The sequence below is a fragment of the Ambystoma mexicanum genome, chromosome 10, assembly GCF_040938575.1.
Source record: "Ambystoma mexicanum isolate Mex_15411 chromosome 10, UKY_AmexF1_1, whole genome shotgun sequence".
NCBI lineage: Eukaryota > Metazoa > Chordata > Amphibia > Caudata > Ambystomatidae > Ambystoma > Ambystoma mexicanum.
Genome location: NC_090932.1, coordinates 418,703,153 through 418,731,148, shown reverse-complemented (window position 1 = coordinate 418,731,148; position 27,996 = coordinate 418,703,153). Strand labels below are relative to the sequence as shown.

General features: G+C 45.9%; 1 protein-coding gene across 1 annotated transcript in view; it reads left to right on the top strand.

Moving 5' to 3' along the window:
• SPHKAP (SPHK1 interactor, AKAP domain containing) overlaps window positions 1–27,996 on the top strand; it is a 1,600,508-nt gene that overhangs the window by 1,494,123 nt on the left and 78,389 nt on the right. The window contains exon 8 of the mRNA XM_069617984.1: window positions 26,970–27,149. Coding sequence (XP_069474085.1) covers window positions 26,970–27,149 — 180 coding nt within the window. The remainder of the gene's footprint in view (window positions 1–26,969; window positions 27,150–27,996) is intronic.

Genomic DNA, 27,996 nt, shown 5'->3' with positions numbered 1-27,996 from the left:
CGCACACCCCTGATGTACATGTACCCTGCTGACTTCGCGTGTGAAACTTCCCACGCACCCCAAGATACACGTAGCCAGGAGATTCGCGTGTGTAACTTCCCGCGCACCCCGAAATACACGTAGCCGGGAGATTTGCGTGTGGAACTTCCCGCGCACCCCAAAATACACGTAGCCAGGACATTCGCGTGTGGAACTTCCCGTGCACCCCTGGAATACACGTACCCTGCTGATATCGCGTGTGAAACTTCCCGCGCACCCCGAAATACACGTAGCCTGGACATTCACGTGTGGAACTTCCCGCGCACCCCTGGAATACACGTACCCTGCTGATATCGCATGTGAAACTTCCCGCGCACCCCGAAATACACATAGCCAGGACATTCGCGTGTGGAACTTCCCGCGCACCCCTGATATACACGTACCCTGCTGAATCACGTGTGAAAATTCCCGCGCACCCCTGAAATACACGTACCCAGCTGAAATGACGTGAGGTGGTTCCCGCGCACCCCAGTGGTACACGTAGCCCGCTTGCCGTGCTGGTACAGGGTTGGCGCAGCCCTTTGCGCTGGATTGGGGATTTTGATGGCTTTTCCCTGCGCTAGGGCGTTCTTTGGGGGCGTAACTGGCACTGCTGCAGGGTCGCTGCGCCACTGTGCGCCACGGCTGGTTTTGGTAGCTGGGATCCATGAATACGCTGTGCGCGGAAATGGGTTTTGGCGAACGCGACTGGCGCAGGGATTCGCACGCACACACTGTGCGCCAGCCGCGTGCGCCACTTGTGCGCTGAATTCTATGAATTACCTCCTTGGAGAGGTAAACATAGCAAATGTTATTAAGCAATTTTACACGGGCAGAGGAGGCATTACAGAGCCAGGTAATGCCCCAGGGCATAGATACAGGCCTGAGCAAAGTGTGGGCCTTAATGAAGCCCCAGGGCATTACTGTTAGGAAAGATTTCGTTATTGTAGGGAACTTTCCTTCCATGTGGCAACCCCTAAACTTTTTGCTATTGTTTTCAACCTGTTTTCTTGACTTTGCCAGAGAAGTGCAGCCTTCTGCCGTACTCCTCTGGGCTTTCGCTCCTTTCTTACGGGGAAACTGACATGCCCTTAAGACAGTCAGTACCGGGGAACGCTGTTTCCCGTAGTTTCTTTTATCGTGTCGCCATTTTAGTGCAACACGACACAAGAGGGCACTGTAAGCTAAGTTACAGCTCTCTTGGGTCTCTAGCCTTCTACAGACCCTAGACACTCTTGTAGGATGGTTTTTGGATCGGTGCAAGTCATTCAGGGACTGGGCTGGTGGCAGCGATCATTTGGTTTATTTTGAGCTCCTTTTGCCGTTCTGAGCACCTTTTTGCCGCGAACACAAAAGGGTGGCCCGGCTACCCAAAATGGCCGGACCACGAGGCTCCTTTGTCTCGTCCACTGTCCGTCTTGCTCCCTTTACCTTCCCCCGGGTCAGGCGACCCGGGGCCTTCCTTATTTGGGCATGTAGTTTCCCGCGAAACAACGGTTGCTTTCGCGGGCTTCTACATGTCGTTTGAGTGCCCCCAGGATGTGGGCTGGGCTGTCTGGTCCCAATACACATCCTGGGTGCCAGAGAGTCTAGGGTGGTGTGAATGCCTGGGACCACTGTGGTCCGTGATTGGTCCACGTATGGTATGTGTGTTGATGAGCGGATCTCCCATTGGCTCCCCTCCGTTTTGGCGCGAAGGGAACCGTGGATAAGAGGGAGCTGGAAACACCACTACCAGGTCGATCTCCTGAGTTCTTACGAACCCAGGGATACAGGAGCCAAGTATCCTGCGAACACGAGGCTGGACCGAGGAATCGCTGGTGACCCCCTGAAGAACTTCTGCTCCTCATTGCTGTCGTCCGGTGAAGCCCTTTCCACCTAAGATCGAACAAGAAGGCCTGTACTGGCGCTTCGACCTATTGGAATAGCAGGACCAGCTATTCCCGGCACCTTCATCAACTCCTGCCGTAAGCCTTCGGAAGTGTCTCTGGGCCATCCAGTTGACTGACCAGCTTACTAAGGAGTCCTGCTCTGTAATCGCCGACAGGTTGGGTGGTATTCTGAGTCCGGGGCACGCTCACACGCTTCGTTTGCTTAGCAACCCTAAGCTAGAGGTGAGCAGTGCTCGTTTGGCTTGAATACACCCGGCCGTTCCGTTGCCCTGCCGTGGCGACAAAACTGTGCTTGTTTCTTCGATCGGGACGTCTTTTTACTCTGCACGACGACGAGACGTTCCCTGCTCTTCAGAACCTGCCAGAAGCTGCATCTATCGAGGAGAAGCTCGGGCCTGCTTGCTTCGGGGACCGGTGAGTAGATTAGCTAGGATCTGGTCGCCCTCCTGCAGTGCCCCTTGCTTTTCCCCGCTGTAAATACAGCCCCCCCTTGTCCGTACTCGCGCCTGCTTCTGCCTCACAGTGGAGGCTGCGCTAGAGTCGCGGACCGTGTTCTCCTTCATTAGAGCTCCCTACAGAGCTGTTCAACGTCCTCCGAAGAGCTTCACCTTCTGCCCATTGGCACCGGCGTGTGCAGGTACTTTTGAGCGCTAGGCTCCACTCTTCGTAGGGATTGGACTACCATCCAGTTAGGGGCCTCAGAAGGCGGACATATCACACGCATTGGTTTGCACTGCCTGTTTTCCTTCCCCTGCAGGTGGATAACATATTTCGTGCTGCTAATGCTGTGAAACTGTGTATTCTGTATATATATTGGGTGGATAGTGTATGTGTTGGTTTAATATCGTTGTATATTGCTGCTTTTACTGTGGTTATTAGTTTCAAGGCCTTATAATAAATGTGTATCTATTTTTGATATAAACAACTGTTTGGAGTAGTTTGTAAGCGCTCTTGCTTTGTGTGCTCACTGTGGGCTTTCAGTCACCCTCACCCCTCTTGAGACCTAGTCTTGACCGCCGCGATCGCTACCTTGATTGGTCTGGCTTGTCCAGAGGTTACCCTGTTCCAAGTAATTAGGTTGGCCTTCTGAACTTCTGCGCCACCAGGACAGAGTTCAGAAATCCGTCTTAACAAATTGGTGTACAGCGGTGGGATACGACTGAAGGTATCCAGTGTTGCGCACGAGCTAAGGCGTTTTCAGGTTATTCCAACCAGGACACGCAGTAAAGTATTGAATATAACGTTAAAAAGGCCATAGTCCTATCGACAGTATGGAAACGAATACTTTATTAATCTTAAATGCTTCGAAATCTGAAACATTGAAGAAGATGTGTGCGGAGAGAGGGGTTTCCTCTCAAGGCACTAAATTGGAAATGATCCAGAGAATCGTGGCGTGGCAAGAAGCGCAGCTTGACGCTATAACTTCCGAGGACAGTGCAGAAGGTGGTGGGGCTGCTCTCACTGGCAGAACCGACGGTTCTGCCGCTGCACTGATCCATCACGACCACGAGGACAGGGAGGATGTAATGTCTAACGTTTCCTCTGCCAGTGTTGATGGGGAGGCTATGCTTGAATTCAAGAAGCAAGAGCTGCGGTTTAGGCAGCAGGAGCTTGAATTCAGCATAGCCAAACTGAAAATCGACCAGGCAGAAAAACAAAAAGACAGGGATCACCAGTTGGAACTGGCCAAGCTTCAGTTCGCAAATGGGTCCAAGGGTCCTGGACATGGTTCTGGGGCTTCCTCTCATCCACGGTTTCCAAAAGATCTGCTCAGTGTGTATGAGGAACGAAATGACATTATGGACTGGTTAAATGCGTTTGAGTATGCATGCGAGGTTCAAGAGGTTGATAATGCGGATAAGATTGCATGGTTACTCAGCAGACTGCCCCATTCTGGTTGCAGTGCCATTATGGAAATGTCGAAGGCTGAGCGCGCTGATTTTGCAATGTTGAAGCAGACTCTCATTTTAAAGTTTGGGAAGACTCCGACCCAATATTTGAAAAGGTTTAGAGAGTATAAGAAAAAGGAAGGTGGTACTTGGGTGTCGTATGTAGCTGAGTCCCTGAAAAACTTAACTGGCTGGGTTGAAGGTTATAAGGTTTCTACCTTCGAAGGCATGATCAATCTGGTCATGCTGGAACACATTTTTGCTTCTTCTTCCCCGGAGCTTAAGCAGCATTTGGCCGATTCGAAGGAGATAGATCCTAAGAAGCTGGCCATTGCAGCAGACTTATGGGTGTCACATCGAGTGTCCCATAAGGACAAAACTCATCCTGGTAAGCAGGAGGAAGGGAAAAAGTCCAAAGATATGGAGGGTGGGGAATCTGCTAAATCTTCTTCCCATAAGGGCCACAAAAAGAAAAATAAGGGTAAGCCATACGAGAACTCACAGGGTAGTGGAGGTTCGCCTCCGAAACAGAACTCTGGTTATAATAAGCCTCCCTACGTAAACAGACCCAATGGGGCTTGTTTTTCTTGTGGAGCAACTGACCATGTGAAGGGGGATCCCCGTTGTAAGGTTAGACCTTTGGGGGTCCACTCCGCTAATCTGGCCTTCTCCTCCTACGAGGAAGAAGAGATTACAGGAGCATCCTTCTCCTCAGACTCATTTCCCAGCGGAATAGAGGCTGAGGTAGTTTTAGTGTCCCTGGGTTCCTGGGAGCCTAAAGTCGCAGAAGCTTATGCTAGGATTCCGGATAATACCAAGCATTACTTTAAAGACAGTGTGCTGATCAATGGAGTGGATACTCCAGCTCTTAGGGATAGTGGGTGCAGTCGAACTGTAGTGGATTCTACCTTGGTAGACTCAGAGGAAGTTGCCAGAGCTACTCTGATGCCCACTAAGTTGGCTGACGGCCCCCTCCGTATGTTTCCCGTGATCCCTGTTAATCTAACTTTAAATGGTACAGCAGTTAGGATTCCAGTGAGCATTCAGAGAAACGTCCCGGGAAAGGTCTTGTTGGGCAATGATCTCAGAGCTCTAGGGCTCGTAGGAGACACTGCCGAAAGACCCTACACACGGTCTCAAGCACGGGCAGCATTGGCCAAGTCCAATACGCCACCCCAGCCGAAGGGGAAACCCAAGGCGAAAGGAGTCAACAAGTCCCGACGGGGGAAAGAGAATATTCCCCCGAGCTCGCCTACCACTGCGGTGGAGGGAGTTGGTCAATCGCCCGAGCCTGACGAGGAGGTGGCGATGCCTGAAGTGTTCGACCCCAACGACCATCCTGAACTAAAAGACTTGTTAGCTGAAGGAGGTCCTGATAGGGACGACTTCAGTAAGGGCCAACGTGAGTGCCCATCTCTGGAAGGCCTAAGGAGACAGGCCTGCTCCCAGCTTGAGGGTGAACCTCCTGGGAAGCATCGGATTTATTGGGAAGGTGGACTCCTGTACAGTGAGCCCACAGAGTCTACAGAAGGAGACCATAGGAGGTTGGTGGTTCCCCTTTCTGTTAGACCCTTCCTCCTGCAGTTGGCGCATGAAGTTCCCCTTGCTGGTCACCTTGGAATGAAGAGGACCAAGCAAAGGTTATCTATGCACTTCTACTGGCCCAAGATGGGGGTGCAAGTAGAAAGTCACTGCAGGAGTTGTGCCTCCTGCCAGTTGTCTGGTAAGGTTGGCGCGACAATCCAAGCTCCGTTGGTACCGCTCCCAGTTGTGGGGGTACCATTTGAAAGGGTAGGGATCGACATCGTTGGTCCCCTTGACCCGCAAACATCCTCAGGCAATAGGTTTATCCTGGTGCTGGTCGACCATGCAACCAGGTATCCTGAGGCCATCCCATTAAAGACTGTAACTGCCAAGTCAGTTGCAAAAGCTTTACTCGGCATATTTACTAGGGTTGGCTTCCCTAAAGAAGTTGTGTCAGATCGTGGCAGCAACTTTATGTCGAAGTATATGCAGGCTATGTGGAAAGAATGTGGGGTCACCTACAAGTTCTCTTCTGCATATCACCCCCAGACCAATGGTCTGGTGGAACGTTTCAACAGAACGTTAAAGAGCATGATTGGGGCTCTGGAGGAGCCCCAGAGAAGAAAATGGGATCTTCTTTTACCATGCTTGCTGTTTGCCTACAGAGAGGTACCACAGGAGGGTGTTGGCTTCAGCCCCTTCGAACTTCTGTTCGGTCATCCCGTACGGGGACCCTTAGCCATCGTCAAAGAGGGATGGGAGATGCCCACTCCCCCTGTTACTACCAATGTAGTTGACTATGTGCTAGGGCTCAGAAAACGGATGGTACTCCTGATGGGCTTGGCTAGTGAAAAGTTGAAGGCAGGACAAGCGCTGGTGAAACATTGGTACGACCAGAAAGCTTCCTTAATTCACTTTACCCCTGGTCAGCAAGTCCTGATCATGAACCCTATAAGGCCTCGCGCTTTACAGGACAAATGGTCAGGCCCTTACACAGTGGTGGAGCCCCTGGGTGAGGTGAACTATTTAGTGGACCTTGGAAGGCCTGGACAGGCTCCAAAAGTGTTCCACGTAAATAGGCTGAAGGCTTTCGTCCCAAGAGTCGAAATCGCAGCACTGCTACTGGCGTCAGACGTTGAGGAAGAGGAGTCAGAACCTCTTCCCGACCTGTTCCAAAGCGGTCCTTCAGATAGCTCCGTTGAGGGTGTCCGAGTGGCCCCTCACCTGACTTCTGATCAGCAGGCTGAGGTGAAAAGTTTGCTTAGGCAGTTTTCCCCCCTGTTTTCACAGTCGCCTGGTTTGACACCTTGGTGCAAACATAACATTGACACAGGAGACAGTGTACCTACCAAAAGTAGGGGATACAGGATGTCGGATAAAGTACGGTCTTATATTAAGACCGAGGTCAACAAGATGTTAGACCTTGGGGTGATTGAACCCTCTAGTAGTCCTTGGTCCAGTCCTGTGGTTCTGGTTCCAAAAGCAGGCACTTCTGAATTGAGGTTCTGCGTGGATTACAGGGCTCTGAATGCTGTCACCAAGACAGACGCTCACCCCTTGCCTCGAACTGACGAGCTGGTGGATACCTTGGGTGCCTCCAAGTACCTCAGCACGTTTGACCTGACTGCGGGCTATTGGCAAATAGCTTTAGCAGAACATGCCAAGGAGAAGACAGCATTTTCAACTCCCGACGGGCTTTACCAATTCCGGGTAATGCCGTTCGGATTGAAGAATGCACCTGCCACTTTCCAGAGGCTTGTGAATCATGTGTTGAATGGGTTGGACGAATTCTGTCTTGCATATCTAGACGATATAGCAGTTTTCAGTGCCACCTGGGAAGACCATGTGAAACACCTCGGGATTGTGCTCCAGGCTCTTCAGAAAGCCCACTTGACCATAAAGGCGAGTAAATGCCAGATTGGACAAGGCTCAGTGGTTTACCTTGGGCATGAAGTAGGTGGAGGAAGGATACAGCCTCTCCCCAGTAAAGTACAAGCAGTACAAGACTGGCCTACCCCCACTACACAAACCCAAGTGAGAGCCTTCTTAGGACTCACGGGTTATTACCGCAATTTTATGGCAGACTATGGCACCATAGCTGCTCCTCTGACTGCCCTCACAACTCCGAAGAAACCCAAGAAGGTAACTTGGACTGACGAGTGTGAGAAGGCCTTCAATGGCTTAAAAGACTCCTTGTGCCAGGCCCCTGTGCTCAGGGCCCCTGATTATCAAAGACCTTTTATCGTGCAGACGGATGCCTCTGACACTGGGATAGGAGCTGTACTATCACAAGTAGATGAGAAGGGTAAGGAACACCCTATCGGTTTTATTAGTCGCCAGCTTAAGGACAGAGAGCTCAGATGGTCCACGGTAGAGAAAGAATGTTTCTCTGTTGTGTGGGCCCTAAGGAAGCTGCGGCCCTACCTCTATGGGACCCACTTCACTGTGCAGACTGACCATAAGCCGTTAAAGTGGCTAATGAACATGAAGGGGGAGAATCCAAAGTTGCTTAGGTGGTCCATAAGTCTACAAGGCTTCGACTTCACTATTGAGCATAGGCCAGGTGTCCAACATAGCAATGCTGATGGGTTGTCCAGAATGTTTTACCGACCTGAACAAGAGACTCATCCAGGGGTGGATTAGTTCCCCCTGTCCATAGTCTGGGAGGGGCGAGTGTTAGGAAAGATTTCGTTATTGTAGGGAACTTTCCTTCCATGTGGCAACCCCTAAACTTTTTGCTATTGTTTTCAACCTGTTTTCTTGACTTTGCCAGAGAAGTGCAGCCTTCTGCCGTACTCCTCTGGGCTTTCGCTCCTTTCTTACGGGGAAACTGACATGCCCTTAAGACAGTCAGTACCGGGGAACGCTGTTTCCCGTAGTTTCTTTTATCGTGTCGCCATTTTAGTGCAACACGACACAAGAGGGCACTGTAAGCTAAGTTACAGCTCTCTTGGGTCTCTAGCCTTCTACAGACCCTAGACACTCTTGTAGGATGGTTTTTGGATCGGTGCAAGTCATTCAGGGACTGGGCTGGTGGCAGCGATCATTTGGTTTATTTTGAGCTCCTTTTGCCGTTCTGAGCACCTTTTTGCCGCGAACACAAAAGGGTGGCCCGGCTACCCAAAATGGCCGGACCACGAGGCTCCTTTGTCTCGTCCACTGTCCGTCTTGCTCCCTTTACCTTCCCCCGGGTCAGGCGACCCGGGGCCTTCCTTATTTGGGCATGTAGTTTCCCGCGAAACAACGGTTGCTTTCGCGGGCTTCTACATGTCGTTTGAGTGCCCCCAGGATGTGGGCTGGGCTGTCTGGTCCCAATACACATCCTGGGTGCCAGAGAGTCTAGGGTGGTGTGAATGCCTGGGACCACTGTGGTCCGTGATTGGTCCACGTATGGTATGTGTGTTGATGAGCGGATCTCCCATTGGCTCCCCTCCGTTTTGGCGCGAAGGGAACCGTGGATAAGAGGGAGCTGGAAACACCACTACCAGGTCGATCTCCTGAGTTCTTACGAACCCAGGGATACAGGAGCCAAGTATCCTGCGAACACGAGGCTGGACCGAGGAATCGCTGGTGACCCCCTGAAGAACTTCTGCTCCTCATTGCTGTCGTCCGGTGAAGCCCTTTCCACCTAAGATCGAACAAGAAGGCCTGTACTGGCGCTTCGACCTATTGGAATAGCAGGACCAGCTATTCCCGGCACCTTCATCAACTCCTGCCGTAAGCCTTCGGAAGTGTCTCTGGGCCATCCAGTTGACTGACCAGCTTACTAAGGAGTCCTGCTCTGTAATCGCCGACAGGTTGGGTGGTATTCTGAGTCCGGGGCACGCTCACACGCTTCGTTTGCTTAGCAACCCTAAGCTAGAGGTGAGCAGTGCTCGTTTGGCTTGAATACACCCGGCCGTTCCGTTGCCCTGCCGTGGCGACAAAACTGTGCTTGTTTCTTCGATCGGGACGTCTTTTTACTCTGCACGACGACGAGACGTTCCCTGCTCTTCAGAACCTGCCAGAAGCTGCATCTATCGAGGAGAAGCTCGGGCCTGCTTGCTTCGGGGACCGGTGAGTAGATTAGCTAGGATCTGGTCGCCCTCCTGCAGTGCCCCTTGCTTTTCCCCGCTGTAAATACAGCCCCCCCTTGTCCGTACTCGCGCCTGCTTCTGCCTCACAGTGGAGGCTGCGCTAGAGTCGCGGACCGTGTTCTCCTTCATTAGAGCTCCCTACAGAGCTGTTCAACGTCCTCCGAAGAGCTTCACCTTCTGCCCATTGGCACCGGCGTGTGCAGGTACTTTTGAGCGCTAGGCTCCACTCTTCGTAGGGATTGGACTACCATCCAGTTAGGGGCCTCAGAAGGCGGACATATCACACGCATTGGTTTGCACTGCCTGTTTTCCTTCCCCTGCAGGTGGATAACATATTTCGTGCTGCTAATGCTGTGAAACTGTGTATTCTGTATATATATTGGGTGGATAGTGTATGTGTTGGTTTAATATCGTTGTATATTGCTGCTTTTACTGTGGTTATTAGTTTCAAGGCCTTATAATAAATGTGTATCTATTTTTGATATAAACAACTGTTTGGAGTAGTTTGTAAGCGCTCTTGCTTTGTGTGCTCACTGTGGGCTTTCAGTCACCCTCACCCCTCTTGAGACCTAGTCTTGACCGCCGCGATCGCTACCTTGATTGGTCTGGCTTGTCCAGAGGTTACCCTGTTCCAAGTAATTAGGTTGGCCTTCTGAACTTCTGCGCCACCAGGACAGAGTTCAGAAATCCGTCTTAACAATTACCAGGTACGGTAATGGGCCCTGCCCATCCAATATTGCTATTAATAGTATTTTTCTCGAGTTGGGATACAGCGTGGAAACAGTTTTGCAATTTTAGAAAAATAACTGTCTGCCATGGATCGGGAAGAAGGCACATGCAGTCCCTTCTCCCTTTCCATGGCGGCCATGAAAAAGATATTTTAAAAAAGTAAACAATGAAAATGGCAGCCATGCAACAGAGCGAAGGGAATACATGTAGTTCCTTCCCCCTTTGCATGGCAGCCATTCTGGAAAGGAACGCGGCTGTGACCAGTCCGACAAAGGCTTTGTTGAGCTGGTAACTACCCGGCAAAGGCCAATGAGCTCACTTTTTTCAAGCTCATTGTCCCTCATTGTGTATTAATTTTATTTAAGCTTATTTGGCGATGCACCATACACAAACCAGGGGAGAGTAAGGGTGGGGTGGTGGGGCAAGTGCTTGAGGCTAAAGTCTGGATGAAATGTTGCCAAGCCCATCTCACTGGTCAAACCAAATGCCATGGGCTGGATTCGGTGTACCTGCAAGATCTTGTGTGTTTCACTGACAGCACGAAAAAGCACATGATCCTGCATTGTTAGGCGGGACAGGTTTCACATCAGACAGGCCCATCAGAAAATGCAGTCTCCTGTGGAAATATGTAGGCCTGTGGGAGGTTTGGTGTCTCTGTAACAGGCTACTCTCGTTGTTGGGTTTGTTTGGCTGTCAGTGCGGGGTTGCACAGGGTAGGCTCACAGCCTTAGTTTTGGTAGTCCTTTTTGCCACTTTATTAGTTTTTATTTCTTGTTTTCCATATTTTCTCACTTGTGTCTGTCTTACATTCTTATCCTTACTTCCTCATCAAAGTTTATAAAACACAAAAAAAGTTTTCCTTGTACTTCCACTATACTTTTTCCTTAAAAGTTTAAAACAGGAAAATAAACGTGTTCCTTATTGTATCCATAATCCCAATTGGCAGTGTGTTTCACCTATTAGTCTTTGTGTGACTATTTGGTTCCATTATCTTGACTTTTGAGTTCCTGCTTGTTTGTGAAACCTACAATACCCTTTCCTTTGTGTGTGAAGCAGATACTTTCTCCTGTGACCTGGTCATCTTCCTCTGTGTCTGTGAACTTGTTACAATTGCCATTCAGTAAATCCAATGTTTATTCAAATTCAAAATCCATCAAACACAAAAACCAATAATCACAATTCATTAAGAGCAATAAAAACCCATTCCTTAATATTCCACAATTCATAACCGCATTCCCACATAAACATACACAACAGAAAATTGCATAAACCCAAAGATAAAACATGCAATAGGCTCAAAATGACTTTCACACCAGAGGCCATTTTAATAACAAGGTTTTTGTAAAATAATACCAGACCTCAATAAAATATGAACAACAAACCAGTGACAACACCAGATAGTCTGATTCACCTATAGGTTTATTCCTAAAATACATAGCTCTTTTCAAGAAAGAGAACAGTGCCCAGGCTGTTAAAACAGTATCAGCACTGAGGAGGAACAATTTGGCAGGCTTATACAAACGAATATCGGCCTCCCTTAGAACTGGCAACAATATTGCTCAGCAAATCTCACTCTCACTATAACCCGGACAGAACAATAACAGGTGGTCCAAATCTTCTTTAGGAGAGCCAAACACTGGACAACCCGCCGAGTCTGGATATCCAGACCAATTAACGGTATTGCTCTGCAAACCAAGGCAGTAGAACCTAGCCCAGGTGATCAGCCAACGGTCTTTAATAGTGGTGTCCCAAATTAAATAGGGCTGTATTTCAAAAGCCCGGCTGATCACTGCATGCTCTTTATCAGAGTTGATCACAAGCTCCTGAAGAAATCTCTTATTTTTAAACATTTCCCCCAATAGACATTTATAGTTTCTCAATTCAGTTTTGGTAAGCAATACTTCAGGCGGGGAAAGAGATCTAATATTAACCTCCCCCCAGTGCCTTATCGATATAATCAAGCCATGGAATTCTTTTCCAACCCTGGCCATCACAGACCTGATTATAAAATGACTGAGTGTGGCACATTCATTTGCCCAGATCCTGACCCAGAAAATGACCGGGGCTAAAGCCCACTGGTCCTCCCAAATTTCCATGCCCAACTCTCTATGAATAGAGAGGCAGGCAGAGGAATTGGGGAGCCCCAGTAGTCTCCTGAAAATTGTATTCTCTTTTACTTGGAACTCATGAGCCTTCTGAAAGCCGCAAAATGAGGCACCATACATAGTCACAGCCTTTGATTGAGCCAAATAGATTTTCATCACGACATCCAGTGGTTTGCCCGCACAACGCGAAAGAAAACGTGAGATTCCCCCACCTGTTGGATCAGTTTCCCTGATAGATTTTGTAGGTGTGCCTTCCCAGAGAGTGATTCGGAGAACCTAAGCCAAGGTAATCAAAGTCTTTCACCCTTGGGATTGTTTCTCCATTGCACCTCATAGGCCGCATTTTCACTGGGCGCTTACACCCTACACAGGCCATTATGGCCGACTTCTTGGTGTTTATCTTAAGGCCCAGGCTTCCCATGAAAGTTTCATATGCAGTAATAAGGATCTGTAAGGCTCTCGGGGTCCTGGCCAGCAACACGGTATCATCCGCATATGCCAACACAAGAAAGGCCCGACCCCTCGAAAACCAGGAAGTCAGCCATTGTATCCACCAGTCCTCTGATAGCCCATTAATGTACAGACAGAAACAAATGGGTGTTAAGACGTAACCCTGACGGACACCACAGCCAACCTTAAAACAAGTTGTGCAGTGACCCCCCCCGGGCCACTGCGTACGCAGGCCTCATTGTCTCTGTGAATTTCTACTAAAACCTTCAGGATATCCCCCGGACAGCCCAATGACCCAAGCACGGCCCAAAGTTATGACCTATCAACCTTATCGAAGGCATTGCTCAGGTCCATGAACACAAGGTAGACCCCCTCACCTTTACAAAAATTTGAGTTTGCCACCAGGAGGTATATGTTAAGACTCTGCTCCAGGGTGCCCACTCCGGGGTGGAAAACCAACTGTACATTGGACAAAACCGACTCCTCTGATAACCAGGTTTCTATTAGCCCCAACAGAACTCTCCCAAAAATCTTAAAAGATGTGTGCAAAAAGGAGATTGGTCTGTATGAGATTGGATATCCTCTTTTTTATATATGGGATAAATAACTGCTTTTTTCCATGACTGGGGTAACTGCCCAACTCCATACAGGTGTTGAACACCATAGTAAGAAGCGGTGCCCACAAATCAAGGGGATCCTGGAATAAATCAGGGAATCAAATCAGGGCCCGACGCACAATTATGTGCCTGTTGGCTAATTGCTCCGACCACATCCTCCAGCCTAAACCTCAGGGATGAGTTATTACGATCTGATCTATCCACTACATTAATTCCCTTGAAGAGATTCCCAAAATTCTCAAGCCAAGCAGCCTCTTCCACATGAATGCCACTCAACTTTTCCCTGGTCGACCCCCAGATACCCTACTTCACAAATTCTCAAAAAGGCCTTCTGGTCATTACGTTTAGCAGTGGCCAAAAACTCCTCCCAGCCCTGACTTTCCATCTCTAATTTTCTCCTTTTGAGTTCCCTCTGATATTTACCTCTGGCATGGGCAATCTCACTCCTTGTACACACTGAGGCTTTGAGAACCTTTAACAAGTACCTCTTGGCATTTTTGCAGGCCTCATCAAACCACCCCATAAAAGGGACCTACCCTTTCCTGTCAGTATGAACCATGAAACTTCTGTAGAAAGCCCCCAGAAGTTTTACAAATTGTTCCACGGTCTCCCCTGGAGACAGGGTCCCTTCCAGGATACCCAGAAATAGGGTTACATTCTTCGCTATCGTGGATAGATGCAGGTTGGCCTCACTGATCTTTTCCCAGTTAATTCTTCTTGTGCCGGGGGCCAACACCTTTACCGGGCATGCTAAATTGCCACATCGATCACCATCCCCCAATACACCCTTCATTACCAGACGAATAGGGTGGTGATCACTATTGATATCCGGCAGTACTTCAAAGCTTACAACCCTATTCCAAAGTTCGAGCGAAATACAGAAATAATCTGAATGATTGTTAAAAGTCAGATGGCCAGGTATATCTGGTGCTATACGCCCATTAACTGAACGTAGCCCCCATTCTATGAGCCACAAACACATTTGGGAACCCTTAGCACGGCCCCTAACATCCCTCATCTGTGGCTGAGGGATTCTCAGCACCTGATCCTCGAGAAGGTCCTGTAATTCTTTGGGCAGACCCACACCCATTTTAAGGTTAAAATCCCCTCCCCAGTTAAGGTGCCCACGCCTGTTCCTTCTGTTGGCTAGAATGTTGTCTTTACCCTCAACATCCTGTCCGCCTCTGCTTTATGCGGGCTATTATACAAATTTAGGATACATAGCAAGTTACCCTTGGCTGGAAAGATGCAAATCACCTGAAAGAAGTCCATTTTGGTCTCGAATCACCTGAAAGAAGTCAATTTTGGTCTCCAGCACCTTAACCTTGCAATCTAGGGAGATGCTAACTTACATTGTCATCTTCCTCTTGAATTTTTTTTGGCTGGTATCCCAAAAGAAAGGTAACCATCCAACAATGATGTCTCCAATGCCCATGTTTCCTGCAAGAGAATAACTTCATGTGCTTTCAGGGTATCAGCAATATCTGCCATTTTCGATTTTTCCCCTTACCCCGGCTATTTTCCATGTTAACAAATGGAGCTCTGCATGCTTTATATTCTGGATTCTGCCTTCCACACAACTTGCATCCCCCCTAACCACCCCATCCTCCTTTTGAGTCTTCCAAACAACCCACCGGGCTAAGATGCTTGGCTGTCAATCCAAGTCTTCACAAGAGGTTAGGACCTCGTACCGGTTAACTAACTCCAGTCCGCCAGTGGGTACCATTTCCCTCCCACCATTCGACCGTCACTGATTAGGGATGGTCTTCCACCCTCCAGTGTTACTGTGGCCAAAAGGTGGATACCAAGGACCATTCATTTCTTTCCTTCCTGCACCCCCACCCCCTGTCCCATTATGTCCATTCACCAGAGCAACCTGGGTCTCCAAGCCTGAATAGAAGTAGTCCAGCAAGAGTAAGCTGCTATAAAGTCTGCTCCCATTTGGTTTTAACTTAGCAGGAAGCTGACCACCGTTGGGTCTGAGAAGGACACCACTACACAATCCCCTACCAATTACTTGGTCTTTGTGCCAACCCAATCAATACTTCTTGCCATAAAAATGATGCCTGGTTGAAGTTTATGGCCAAACAAATTGGTATTACTCCACTGTGTAGCTTTGTTTATAAGGGAAACAGTTGACTAAAAACCACCCTTCGGGAGCCCTGGTAAACCCGTAATTAACCCAACAAATGGGACTGCTGCTGGAGGCATATTTAAAATAGTTTAGTCCCACACCCCAGGAAGAGCGTTGGTCCCTGAACTCAGCTTGCTCCTTGTACTTTGCTCGATCCCACTACCCCTCCACGTGATAGAGCTTGCTCATGCTTCAATGAGATTCACGGTGCACTCAATCTCACCATCAGCAGACTGAGACTGCTCTGCCTCTTCCCTGTCCACATCACCACTGGCTTTAGGGCCTTCCTTTACCCCTACCCTACCAGACCCCACTCCTACCTCCACTGCAACCCTAACCTTGGCCAAATTCGCTACCTTGGATGACAGAGCTCGGATATAATCATCCATAATTGCCAACGTACTCAATAGCCCTGCCTTGAGAGTCTGTAAACATTGCAGTACCAACTGGAGGGGCTTAAGTTTAGCTTCTAACAGTGTTGCAAGCCCGAGTTTATCATCGTCTCCATTGGAAGAAATATCCAAGTCAGAGCCGCATTCGCTGGTCGGTGGCCCACCCCTCGGGCTGCCCACCCAGGACCCACCCGGTATATATCCTTCCACCCCCTGAACTAAATCCTCCCACACCGAAACCCCCTCCCTGGCTGCTTCATGGCCTGCACGAGAATCTAGTTTCCCTCCATGGCTCCTAATTCTCCATTACCAGCAGGCCTTTGACTCCCTCCAAGGACATGGAGTACCTCTCTTACCACCTTTTCTGCTGCATTAATGCAGCTCGCAATTTTGGAGGCCATTACACCCATATAAGGGTCAAGAGATCTTAAGGAGGAATTAAGTTTGAGGTTTGTGGGAACTCTACCAACTTTAGCAAGTTTGACAGGTTTGCCAGGTTAAGCAAGTTTGGATTTTTTGGCACCCTTACCCCCAGACTGCCCTCATCCCCTGCTTTCCTTTTTCCCATACTATCGGGAAATAAAAGAGGTAGTACAGGTATAAAAATAACCAGGCATCAAAACAAACACGGCAAAACAATTACGAAAATAGTAGATAAAATTCCAACTGCAGCTAGTTTAAAACTGCACAAAAGTGCGCTGTATAGGCAATACAAAAAACTGGTGGTCTAACAGATCTTAAAAGCCAATGAGCCTAAAAGAGCTTAAAAGCACTTAGCACCTAATAAATAAGAGCCTGATAAATGAGATCTATCACTAAAACAATAACAACAAAACAAAAAAAGAAAAGAAAAATCAAGTTTTGGAAATGAATTCTGGCCCAGATAACTGGGCTTTAAACTATATGCCTTTCAAATGCGGTAAACATACAACTGTAAAGTAAACCAATGCCAACACGGGGGGCGAATGATGACAGACTATGCTACAGCAGCACTGATATCCACAGGGGAGAAGAAACCTTTGCATCCCCCACGGATGAAAAAAAAAGAAAAGGAACGGGATCACTGAATACAACTGCCCCAGTTTAAACACTGGCTCTGTCACAATTAATACTCCAAAATAAAATAACAATGTTCATCAATATGAATAAGTTCAAACACCACCCGACAGCGGAGCGGTGAACCTCACAACCCCTGACCACTGGAGTGTCAACTTCTGCAGCCGCAACTCAAATGGCCGCTGAACCATGCAGCCCGCAGAAGACAACGAGTTGTTATAGCGGCGGAAAAGTCTTCCAATCCCTCGAGGGGAAGTTACAGGAACATGTACAAATGTATGCCGCCATCAAAAAGTCCAATGCAGGGTTAGTAAAGGGATCCAAATGTTAGACGAGTCTCATTCAGTCAGCCAGCCGACCCCCTTTTATCAAGAAGTCACTGACAGGGAGGGGAATGCCCGACAGCTTGAGGAGCTGCCTGAGTCTGACTCTCCACCCTCGCCCTAACGGCCCGTACTCATTTTTGTACAGACTGCTCCGACAATTCACTTCTGTTTCAGCCGGAATGTAGAAAAACTTTTGTCCAAAATCCCAACTGACGCTATCCTGCAGTTGGGCGCAGAAACCACACGCCACCACGAATCACCTAGGGACTCAGCGGGAACCAAACTTGTGTCAGCGGACAGTGCTTCGCTACCAAATTGTCTTATCCAGGATATGCGACCACAGTTACCCAGCATCCTGCCCAGCAGCCCAACTGTCGTGCAGCGCCATTTTGTAGCAGCAGGCTTTCAATGGATATGAAGCATTAGTTTCAAGCCCACAACAGCCTTCAGACAGCGAGAGACAGCAACAGCGCCCTTTCTAGCAGCAGGCTTACGCCGCAAGGGACAACAAACCCAGTTTTTAAGGGCAACTTCCTTCCTTCCCAAAAAAGGGGAGGAGCCAAGTCCTGCAATGTTTGCGGGGCCTGGGTCAGCTTGACAGCGGGAGACAGCAACAGTGCCCTTCCTTGCAGCGGGCTTACAATTGTATGTGTGAGTCTCATGTCAAATCCATTTATTTGCCCTAGTCATAGATTTCTCTTTTTTGTGTGTCTCTAGTTTTAGTCCTTCATTAGAAAGGAATTAACATCATGAAATGGGGTAAGGTTTTGTATTTGGAAACAGAGATAGAGGTGGAAGAGAATGTTCACTTTTTGGAGGTCGAGAATGTTAATTGGAAGGTCCTGGATTGGAGAATTGTATGACTGTTGTGCTTCTAATAATAATAATAATAATAATAATAATAATAATAATAATAATAATAATAATAATAATAATAATTTAGCATTTATATAGTAGTAATTTAGTAGTTGGTGGACTCCAAAAACTACAACAGGGGTTGTCTGAACTGGGAGAGACATTTAAGGATTGCTCAGGAAGTGCAGAGAAGCCAGAACTGACAAATTAGGGTCTGCCACTGTCACAGGAGTGGAGGCAGATTAGAAATTGGAGGAGGCAGAGCATTATATGTGCTTATACAGACAATTTGCAGCTGATAAATCCCTAATACACTTTAGATTTGAAAAGGAGATTGAGGAAATTCTGCAGGGCGAGGGTGCAGCAGAGGTGTTAGGCAGCCTGTAGATGGGCGAGAAGTTGGTGCAGTGCTGGTGCTGCAGGACACAAAAGAAGTATATGTAGAGGAGAAGATGGTCTCCTCCCTGAACATGGCTTAGAATGGGGAAGAGTCTTACATCTCTACATGAGGTGGGCACTGCAAGCAAGGTATACTGATGAAGGGTTGGTCCTTGGAAAACAAGGCAATGCATAATCACATGGCTCAGAGGCATGATCTGATTAGTCTTAGAACATACTTTTCAGCTTTAAGTGGCCACTCTTCCAGGAGACCCCCCAGTGGTGAGGATGGAAATGAGGGGGTGTTTGCGAAGTCCTCAATGTACACACCTGCTCATAGCTAGACACACCCTAACAAGCAGCCCTCGGTCGCTCCTATTCTTAGTCTTGCCAAGAACCTCTGAATACTGGACCAGTTTTTCCATTCACCAGGAGGGCCACTTTGCCATCACCATTTCAGCTTGTTATTTATGATTGTGGTAGCCTTGTGTGTTGTGGCAGAATATCATCCGGCATGGAGGGACCAACTGAGATGCCATGTTGGGAAGTGTTGCCTGCATTGACAGATGACCAACTGGGGGGCGGTAAATCTCATTGCAGTGGAGGATGACGGCAGGCACATGCTCCAGCACCATCTTGCTCTCCTGTAGGGGACTGACTGAGCATTGGACACTGGGACAGGAATAATGTAGGTGCAGATACTGGTCCTGTACTTGGATGCGGAGGAATAGAACCCAAATATTGCATGTGTGGCTCAAAATTCTTAGGCACAGCTCCTCCCTACTGATGAGGTCCAACCAGACCGAAACACGTGTCTGGGGATGCTGTTGGTTCTCTTGTTCAGAGGAGAATTGCCTAGCATTTCGGTGCTGGACTGCCCCAGGGCAGGACAAAGACTGATATGTTTGGGATATTTCTTCTCTGTGAAAGATAGTGAGCTAAAGACTCTGGGTAAGTCTCTCGTAACCAGGACTAACGTCTTGCAGAGAGAATCCCAGGACCCCCCTTGTCAATTCACAATTATGCCAGATGCTCGGAATCAGTAGGACCCACCTCTTTTACAGCTATGATTTTACGGAAACAAATGAAACCATACTCAACACTGGAAGTTGCACCACTCCCTGTCTGCAGAGTTGAGACGGGAGTAGAAACAATTGAAAAGTCTATTCTAAAGTCAATCTTAGTTAAATGAGATGAACTGGAATTCAATAAATACACCACCGTTTGGCCCAGCATAGCACTGGTTGCAAAGTGGTGACTTGTGATGGCTTTATATCATCTGAAAATAGAACCAGGGAATTAATTATATTTCCCCTGTTGTAAACATGCAGTTTTCTTCCACAGCATGTAAAAATGCTGACAGCTAACAATGGGCTCTTTCAGTTATTCAATCTATTGTCATGGATGGAAGAAAGCACAAGCTGTATTTCAAATGGAAGGGACTTATGGAAAATGCATAAAGCCACCTCTGACTCCATTGGCAAAAAAGAGTAATCCTGTTTAAAGAAGAACATGAAAATGCAGCACATTTGAAAGGATGTGTTTTGATACTACAAACCACTAGATGGTCTAGTAAGAGTGTTAATTATCAACACCACAAACATGTTTACTGCATGAATACTAATGCAAACATCTAATGCAACAAAACGGCTATTGCATCTGGCTCTTCACTATCCTTTTAACAACCCCTCTCCATTTGCTTTACAGAGCTTTGTCCAGAGAGGCCAGCTAAAGTGTCAGACTGGTGCTATATCAGGCCACTTTACATCATACTTAGGTTGTTCTGCAAATTTGCTATATTGTTTCTGATGGCTTAGGTCTGATGGTTGGTGTTCTAGGTAAACTGTTTACATGTTTGCCATATTGGAAAAGCACAATCAAGCAATTAATGCTTCAGAACATGATTATGGACCACAGCAAATGACTGCAGTTGAAGTTCATTGGAATATTATATTGCACATTGAAGCCTGGGAACATATGACTGAGTTTTGCTGGTTGAGGAAGCTTGAAACATTTTCCATCTAAAAATCTTGAGTGCATGTATAAAGTTGAATTATTTTGGTTATGTATGTATTGTTGTTTAATTGAGTTTGTTCCCAGTAAACATTGCATGAGTGACTAATGGACTTTTCCACGTAGGCTCTGCATTGCCCCATCTCTCCTGTCCGCACGCCCAAGAGAGGAATATTTATAGAAGTAGTATGCTCACAGGAGTGAACATGTATGTTACGACTGAGATGTGTAGGTTTTCTGTTGGGGACATTGGAGGGTTAGTTTGTTTGTTTGTGTGTTTTATTGATATAGCGCTCCAGACCGGAGGTAAAAGGGCGCATCAGGAAATTGTTACAGAGTACATTATATACAGTTTACATTTATACCTTTATACTTTTATGCAATTATACAGTTTTCAGGTAAGCACAGTTAGGTATAGGCAGTATCGTCAGACATGGGAGAGGGCAGATGGAGAATGCTCGTTTTTGTCCAGTAGCCAACTAATAACCTGTTTCCTAAAAGACTGAAAGAACTTGATAGACTTAATGTTGAGTGGTAGGGTATTCCAGAGTTGGGAGGCAAGGACTGTGAAACTAGTGAGGGATGGTTATTGCCTATTGAATAAAAGGAGCCTCATTGTCCTGGCCGTTGTCTACACTCGACCTCTCGCCTTGTCCTTAAAGTTCCAAGTTATCGTCTAGAGCGTTGTGGCGAGCATGCCTTTTCAGTAGCCGGGCCGAAATTGTGGAACTCCTGTCCTTTTCCTGTGAAAAATGCAGGATTTTTTCCTGTTTAAAGCCCACCTGAAGACTTATTTGTTTACAGAAATTCTGTCTCAACATTTTCTCAGCTCTTTTGATTAGCACCCTGATACCACTGGTGAGCACAGCTCAACCTCACTGATGAGGTCCAACAAGGCTGAAACACGTGTATGGGGTTGCTGGTGGTACTATTGTTCAGAAGGGAATTACCATAGCATTTCAGTGCCGGACTGCCCATGTGGGCGAGCCAATGACTGATATGCAAATGGATATTTCCCATCTGTGAAAGGTACAGTGAGCTAAAGTGTGGCTGTGGACTCTCGATTGGGTCCCAAAGAACCGTTTTCGTTCTCGCAGAAGGGTGCCTATGGGCTATTTTTTGATTGGGCTATATAAATTGCTTGATTGATTGATTCAATGTTGATACAAAGTGTGTTGTGGAATCGCAAAGGTTACTGGTCCAGCGTGGAGGGATTGATCTCTACTGCGACAAACCAAGGTAGATAGGAGAGCTGTTTATATTGTTGAGGCTGTAAGAGGTGTTGCAGTGTGCATTGGCTCAGATGAGTGACACCTGAAAGAAGGTGGAATTATTGGAGAAGAGCAGAGCTTAAGGAAGGGGGAGGAGGTTAAGTTAAGGACCAGCCACCAAAGCCACGAAACAGCCCAAAAGTGACATGCCTTGAACAATTCCAGCACGCCGACATCACAATATTCATGGCTTGTCAAGTGTTCGTGATTCAGGCTGCATGAGTAAATGGGGTAGAGATATGGATATGGCACAGTCTGAGTAAGAGTGGCGGTCACACAGTGGCCTTCACCGTTTCCCGGAGGGGGGCACCTGTACCAGTTGCCAGGTATTGCCTATTACAATGCAGTCTCTAGCAAGTCTCAGTCCGGGTGCACTAGTAACCTGCTGCCTGGGGAGGTAGCACGAACCCCTTTGGATGGTGCTACCATCTGTGCTCTGATTGGGGAGAACTGATGTCGCTCTAGTTTTCATTTACAACACTTAAATTAAGTACCATTAAGCATCATTTCTTTTTTAATAACACATATAAGTAGAGATTGCTAATAGCATCGTTATTACAGTTCTTAAAAGTGTGTCATGTATGTCATTAAAATGATATTATATTGTAATATAATTATTGAGAGTATTGTTATCGTTATAACATTATCATTATAATTACTGTTATTGTTTTGCCTTCACAGTAAGAGTCCGTTATGGGAACTGTATATTGTCCATCTGCTGAAGAAAAAAATACATCCCTCAAAATGCTTGAAAAATATCCCAATGCACCCTCGACAGGTGACTTGATGCCCCTGGAAAATTAATGATCACCAAAGTTGTTTGGCAAAACAGGAAGAGTACTAATGCTTAGAAGAATATCTTTCTTGGGTGTCAGTGAGTGACATGTGATCAGACTTCATTCTCACCTATGGGAGCCACATCTTTGCACATGCTCACACAACAGTTGATTCTTGCAGATGGTTATCCTTGCTCTAAAATATTTGACTCTAATCCATTCCACTAGCTAGGTATTGACCTGGTTAAATAACATCATGAACTGAAACCTTGACTGATGTGCCATTCATGTGTACATTGTGCCAATATAAAAGTGTAAACATAAATGACCACAACACAAACATCAATAATGAAAAGTGCCCAAATAGAAAATGCACTTTACACAATTTCTTTTTTTTAAAACACATCAAAGAACAACATCAGTTCAAAGGACTTTAATTTGTGTATGACTAAATTAGTGCTGTCACGAAAATATAATCTGATTTACTAAAAAACATAACAATGTGCAGTAATAATGACACACATAACAAATGTGTAAAACACATAAATTAATGTATATCTTGCAGAAGTCCTTTGTGTACTATCAATGTGGTGAACTATACTAAGGTTGGAAATACATTTACACTAGTGCAATCTAAATTTGGTAATATTTGTAATTGTCCCCAGTGGCTTCTATCAGTGAAATTCTATGTTCTCTATCTATCATCTCATCATACTCTGGTCTGGCCATCGGTGCGTACAAGATGAAAAACGGCTTTCCCAGGCTACATCAGAAGGAATAACTAAGCAACACTGAATGGGGACAAAACACGTGTGTGCAACTAGATCTGTCTTTCATCTGTATATACAGACGCCATTGACCCCTCACGGCTTGCTCTGCTGAGCAGTTAAATTATGCTTCACACTGAGCTTGACTTGATCTATGCCCCTAGGAAGCTAATACACACCTTCCCAAAGAAGGCAACGATGAATGCTTAATGGGAAAGGGCAAATATGTACACCAATTTGCAAATGCAAGTAAAGGACAGGCATTGGCAGTGCATGTCTATATATATGTTCCCAGAGCGATATATCTTTGTATTGTGCATAGAAAACACGTATCAGATCATATGGCACAGCTATGGTGATGTACAATAGAATAACTTATTCGGAACATCAGTTCAGAAAATATCCCTCCAACGAGTAATTCTTAGCAGGCCTGTTGCTCAGTGGACCAATTCACCAAGTACAGGGATTTGTGTGTGAATCCTTGCTGTGTATTTGAATCAAGGCATATCCACTCTGCTCTACTTCTTTCCAGGGATGAAAAATGAGTATCATTCAGTTGGTTAACAATGAACTTATGTTATCAGTAGAATGAAGCTGTTCTGGCCTGAAAGTGTGCTCAATAAATACACCTGCTGTGTTAAAAAATACAAAAAATAGCAAATGTTGATAAAAAATGTCTACAAACAGAGTTGAAACCATGTGACAAGATGAAACTAAATGCATAAAATACATTCAAAATAATAGAGGAATTCCAAACATGATTTTGCATCCCACGAAATGGTCATTTAATTCAAAGAGGCTCTGAAGACCAAACAGCTTTTGGCTGCATTGCTAGTGCCCAGCCCTACTCAGGGTGAACTATGTTCAGCAGTTTGTGAGTCCACTGGAGCATGGACACTACTACATTCCTCTAGTGACTGAAAAAAGACTATTTAAAAAACATTGATAATTCACACTTCAAACGTGTATTTATTTACATCTATTATTCTTTCTTTTATTAATAGTCAACTGTATTTGATACAATTTCTTTAACAAGATACATTTTATATTGTTTGTTTTACACTGTTTTACGCAGACAGTGAAAAAACAGCAGTTGGATTTATTGGTCTGTTGCTCAATATCCGTTTTCACTCCTGCACATGTTTTCCCAAAAAATTATCTTTTTTTGTCCTAATTGTCATTTATAGACCAGTGTAGAAATGCATGTACAACCAAGAAATAATGAATATCTACATATCAAATAATTTAAATGAAACCAATTATAAGTAAAAGTGTTGATTACTGATCTAATTGCTACATGTCACCAATTGTAAGTACTGGACATATGTTCTTCCACACATACGTGTGCTGGTATCCCACTGGTGATTCCAACAGGATATAGGCACATGCTATTACCGTTCCAACCTCATGATATGCTGGAATTGGCGGCATATTACAGGTGGCAGGAATAACAGTAAATCCTCTTTCCATGGATTCCCATAGGACTCCATGGGGGGATCGCCTATATTACTGACACCGGTAATACTGGTGCTGGTAATAGCGGCTGTTTTTTGCCAGTGGGGTGCCAGAGTTACCTCCAGCTTTTGACTGGATGTAAATGAGGCCTTCCCACCGGCAAACATTTGCCAGTCCGGAAACGTGCCAGGAAAATAGAATTATGGGAACGTTAATTCCGGACTGGCAAATTTGTAATGAGGCCCAATTTCTTTTTCCTCTTTTAAAAATCTTGATGTTTCTAGTTCGTTTTCTCTGCACATGGGAAATTCATCATTTTACTAACAAGTAAGTGAGGATTGCACAAGACATGTACAAGAGCAAGCTATTGGGTCAACATGTCCAAAATAATCCCCCCAAAAGAATGTAACTGTTGCATGACCAATATGCATTCCTTTTAAAATATGTTCTGCTGTTTTCTTTCCTGTTGTAGAGTTGTCTTTGATCTCCAGTTATTATCATTATTAAGAAATCCTGTGGAGTCAGGACAAAACATTTTCTATGTTGCTTTCTGTAGCTTAATTAATATATCAATATTAGATCATGGTCCACTAGTATTCCATAGAGAAAATTACCTGTAGTTTTTCTTTTGATGCTCAGGGTACCAACCACATGGATCAAAAGATGTACCAAGTGTGTTGTATGTTGGCAAGGTCGGGTCACCGTCTTGGATGTCCTATCATACACTGAATTGAATGATGTTGTATCCAGAGTTGAGAAAGACTAAAAAGCTCCTGTCAGTCAAAATAAACTCAGTCGGCATCTTCGAGAAGTTATATGCTAGAACTAACTTGACCATTGCCCTTTCTCCTAATGGTTTCCGGGAGCTGAAAAAAAACAGCACTTATCTCAACTATAGCTATCTCATTCCTACTTCAAGAAACAATTACTCCATAGCTGCATGTGTATATCTCCAAGTCATGAGAAGTTCAGATCTTATCTATATTTTCATATACTGATTTATTGTAAGCCGAAGTGCTTGGAAACATATAATTGCCTCCAGTGCTCATTCTGACTGGCTCCATGTGTGTTGAATCTAAGCAATCAATACTTGTCTAAGTCAATTAAGTTGGATGGCAACTGAAATGCTCCATTCACCGAATTCCACTATTGCTCGTACTAGCCAATCAATGTCATTCTCTTCATGTGTTCGAAGATGGGATACTAGGCAGCGCCACTAGGCTAGGTTGAATCCTATACTTATGTTCCCTGACCCTCTTATTTACTGCTCATGGCATCAACTCAATATAGACCAATCTGGATCCACATTCAATCAATTAATCAGAACAATAACATGAATGCTACAATGGCAGAGTTGATGTTTTCCCCTTACATATTGTTGTGTTTCACAGAGTCACTTTTTTTAGTATATGGGCACACACCGTGGCAATTGCCAAAGGTAACATGCCCCATGAAGTGCAGGAATCTCCAATCCATGATTATAGCATTTCCTGGTTCATCTGTAACAAATGTACTATGTGATGTTTGGATTAAAGGACTAACACCAATTAGCTACTCTTAGGCAGTTACTTGATCTAATTTCTCAAGGAGAGATTCTCTACTGACACACCAATCACTCTATGCAATGTGCAGCGGCACATGTCCAGGTGCTGCCCTTCAGTCATGCCCACCCACACTTGCCTACACATTTAGGAGCCTACTGCTCCTGGTTACGGCTATGCATTTCTCCAGCTTCCTCTTCCGAAAGCCAAACTGTCCTCGAATTTCTAGCTGCACAACAGCAAATACATGCACATGCAGTGAGGGTGGAAGTTGAGTTCCAAACTGTGTCACTGTCTTGTAATTTGTATTAGCCTTTTAGGAAGCAGCTGAAATGCTAAGCGAGGGAAATGGAGTTGGAACTGTCGAACCGTTTGCTCTGTTGCCCAAAGTACTGCCCATGTGATTCTTGCACTAGGTCACAGTCCACACAAAATGGTTTGGCACACTACATGTCGGCCAGTGATCTGTATGTTGGACAGCCCTGTTGCAAGTGAAGGTACAGAATCACTACTTTTCAGTGTAGATACCCTTCGCCATATTTGCTGTATAATTCATACCACAATAAGTATATCACAAATTCCATACTTTTCACCAGCATTCTTTGTATATACCTTGCAGCATTTTGCAATATTTTAGTGAGTTAGGTTGAATTATACGTAATATAGGCCACTGTTTTAACAATCTATGCCATTTTATGCCAACAGCCTTAGAACTAGAAGCACAACCAATCCAGAATCATTTGCAGAGGCCAAGCCAATGGATGAACTCCCTGCACACCCCAGCAGCAGTGATGAAAGCACAGGCAGCTGGTCACAGCTGGCCAATGATGAAGACAATCCAGATGATGCGAGCAGCTATTTACAGCTCAGCGAGCGGTCAATAAGGTATCTTCCACATCTGTTAATGAAACCTCTAAAAGGGTACTGTATTTAGACGAAGAACAAGCTGCCAAGCAGTGTCTTTTTTCAGTGCTTCAAGGAGATATGGCCAAAACACTTCTTCCCATCTTAGGTGGTCAATGTGAGTTTTTCACACATGTTTGGAATACCCACATGTGCAGACATTCCAAAACGTAACATTGCAATGCATTTGCCCGGGATTCTACACAATTAAAATGCCATTGGGTTGTTAAGCAAACACACTTATCATCAAATGGACGTCTGTGAGTTTTTACCCCAATTTAAGCAATATTAACATATATTTAAAACAATTCCTGGCCCTGTGGAAGGGAAGGAACTGAATACAGAACATCAGCATGTATGGTGCTGCTGTTCCCATGGGAAACAGCTTCACAGAAGGCCACACATTATGCGTTTGTGAACTGCATCCACATCCTTCTGGCATCATGGATATTGCTCCATAGCATGACTGATGGTTTGTGGTTCATCAATATGGATTTCCCCAGATGGCCCTCTGAAGCTTGTCAATGCACAGCGCTTGCCCCTCAGGCCACTTGGTCCTAAAATATGTATCTTCCCTTGTACAATGCACCATGATTGGCCCATCCAATGAGGTTGTTGAACACACATGTAAGTTCCCCACTTAAACTGGCCCAACCAGTGTGTCACAGGGGAGTGTTCTGCAGGAAATCTGCAAGCCTATACTTCTATCCTTGACAATCCCAACCCAGTTCATGCCAATGACATCTCCCACTAGTCTTCTTCGTGCCTTTATTCTCCAAAATCCTACCTAACCTATCGTTTCCCCATCTAGTAAGTTTAGAACATCTCT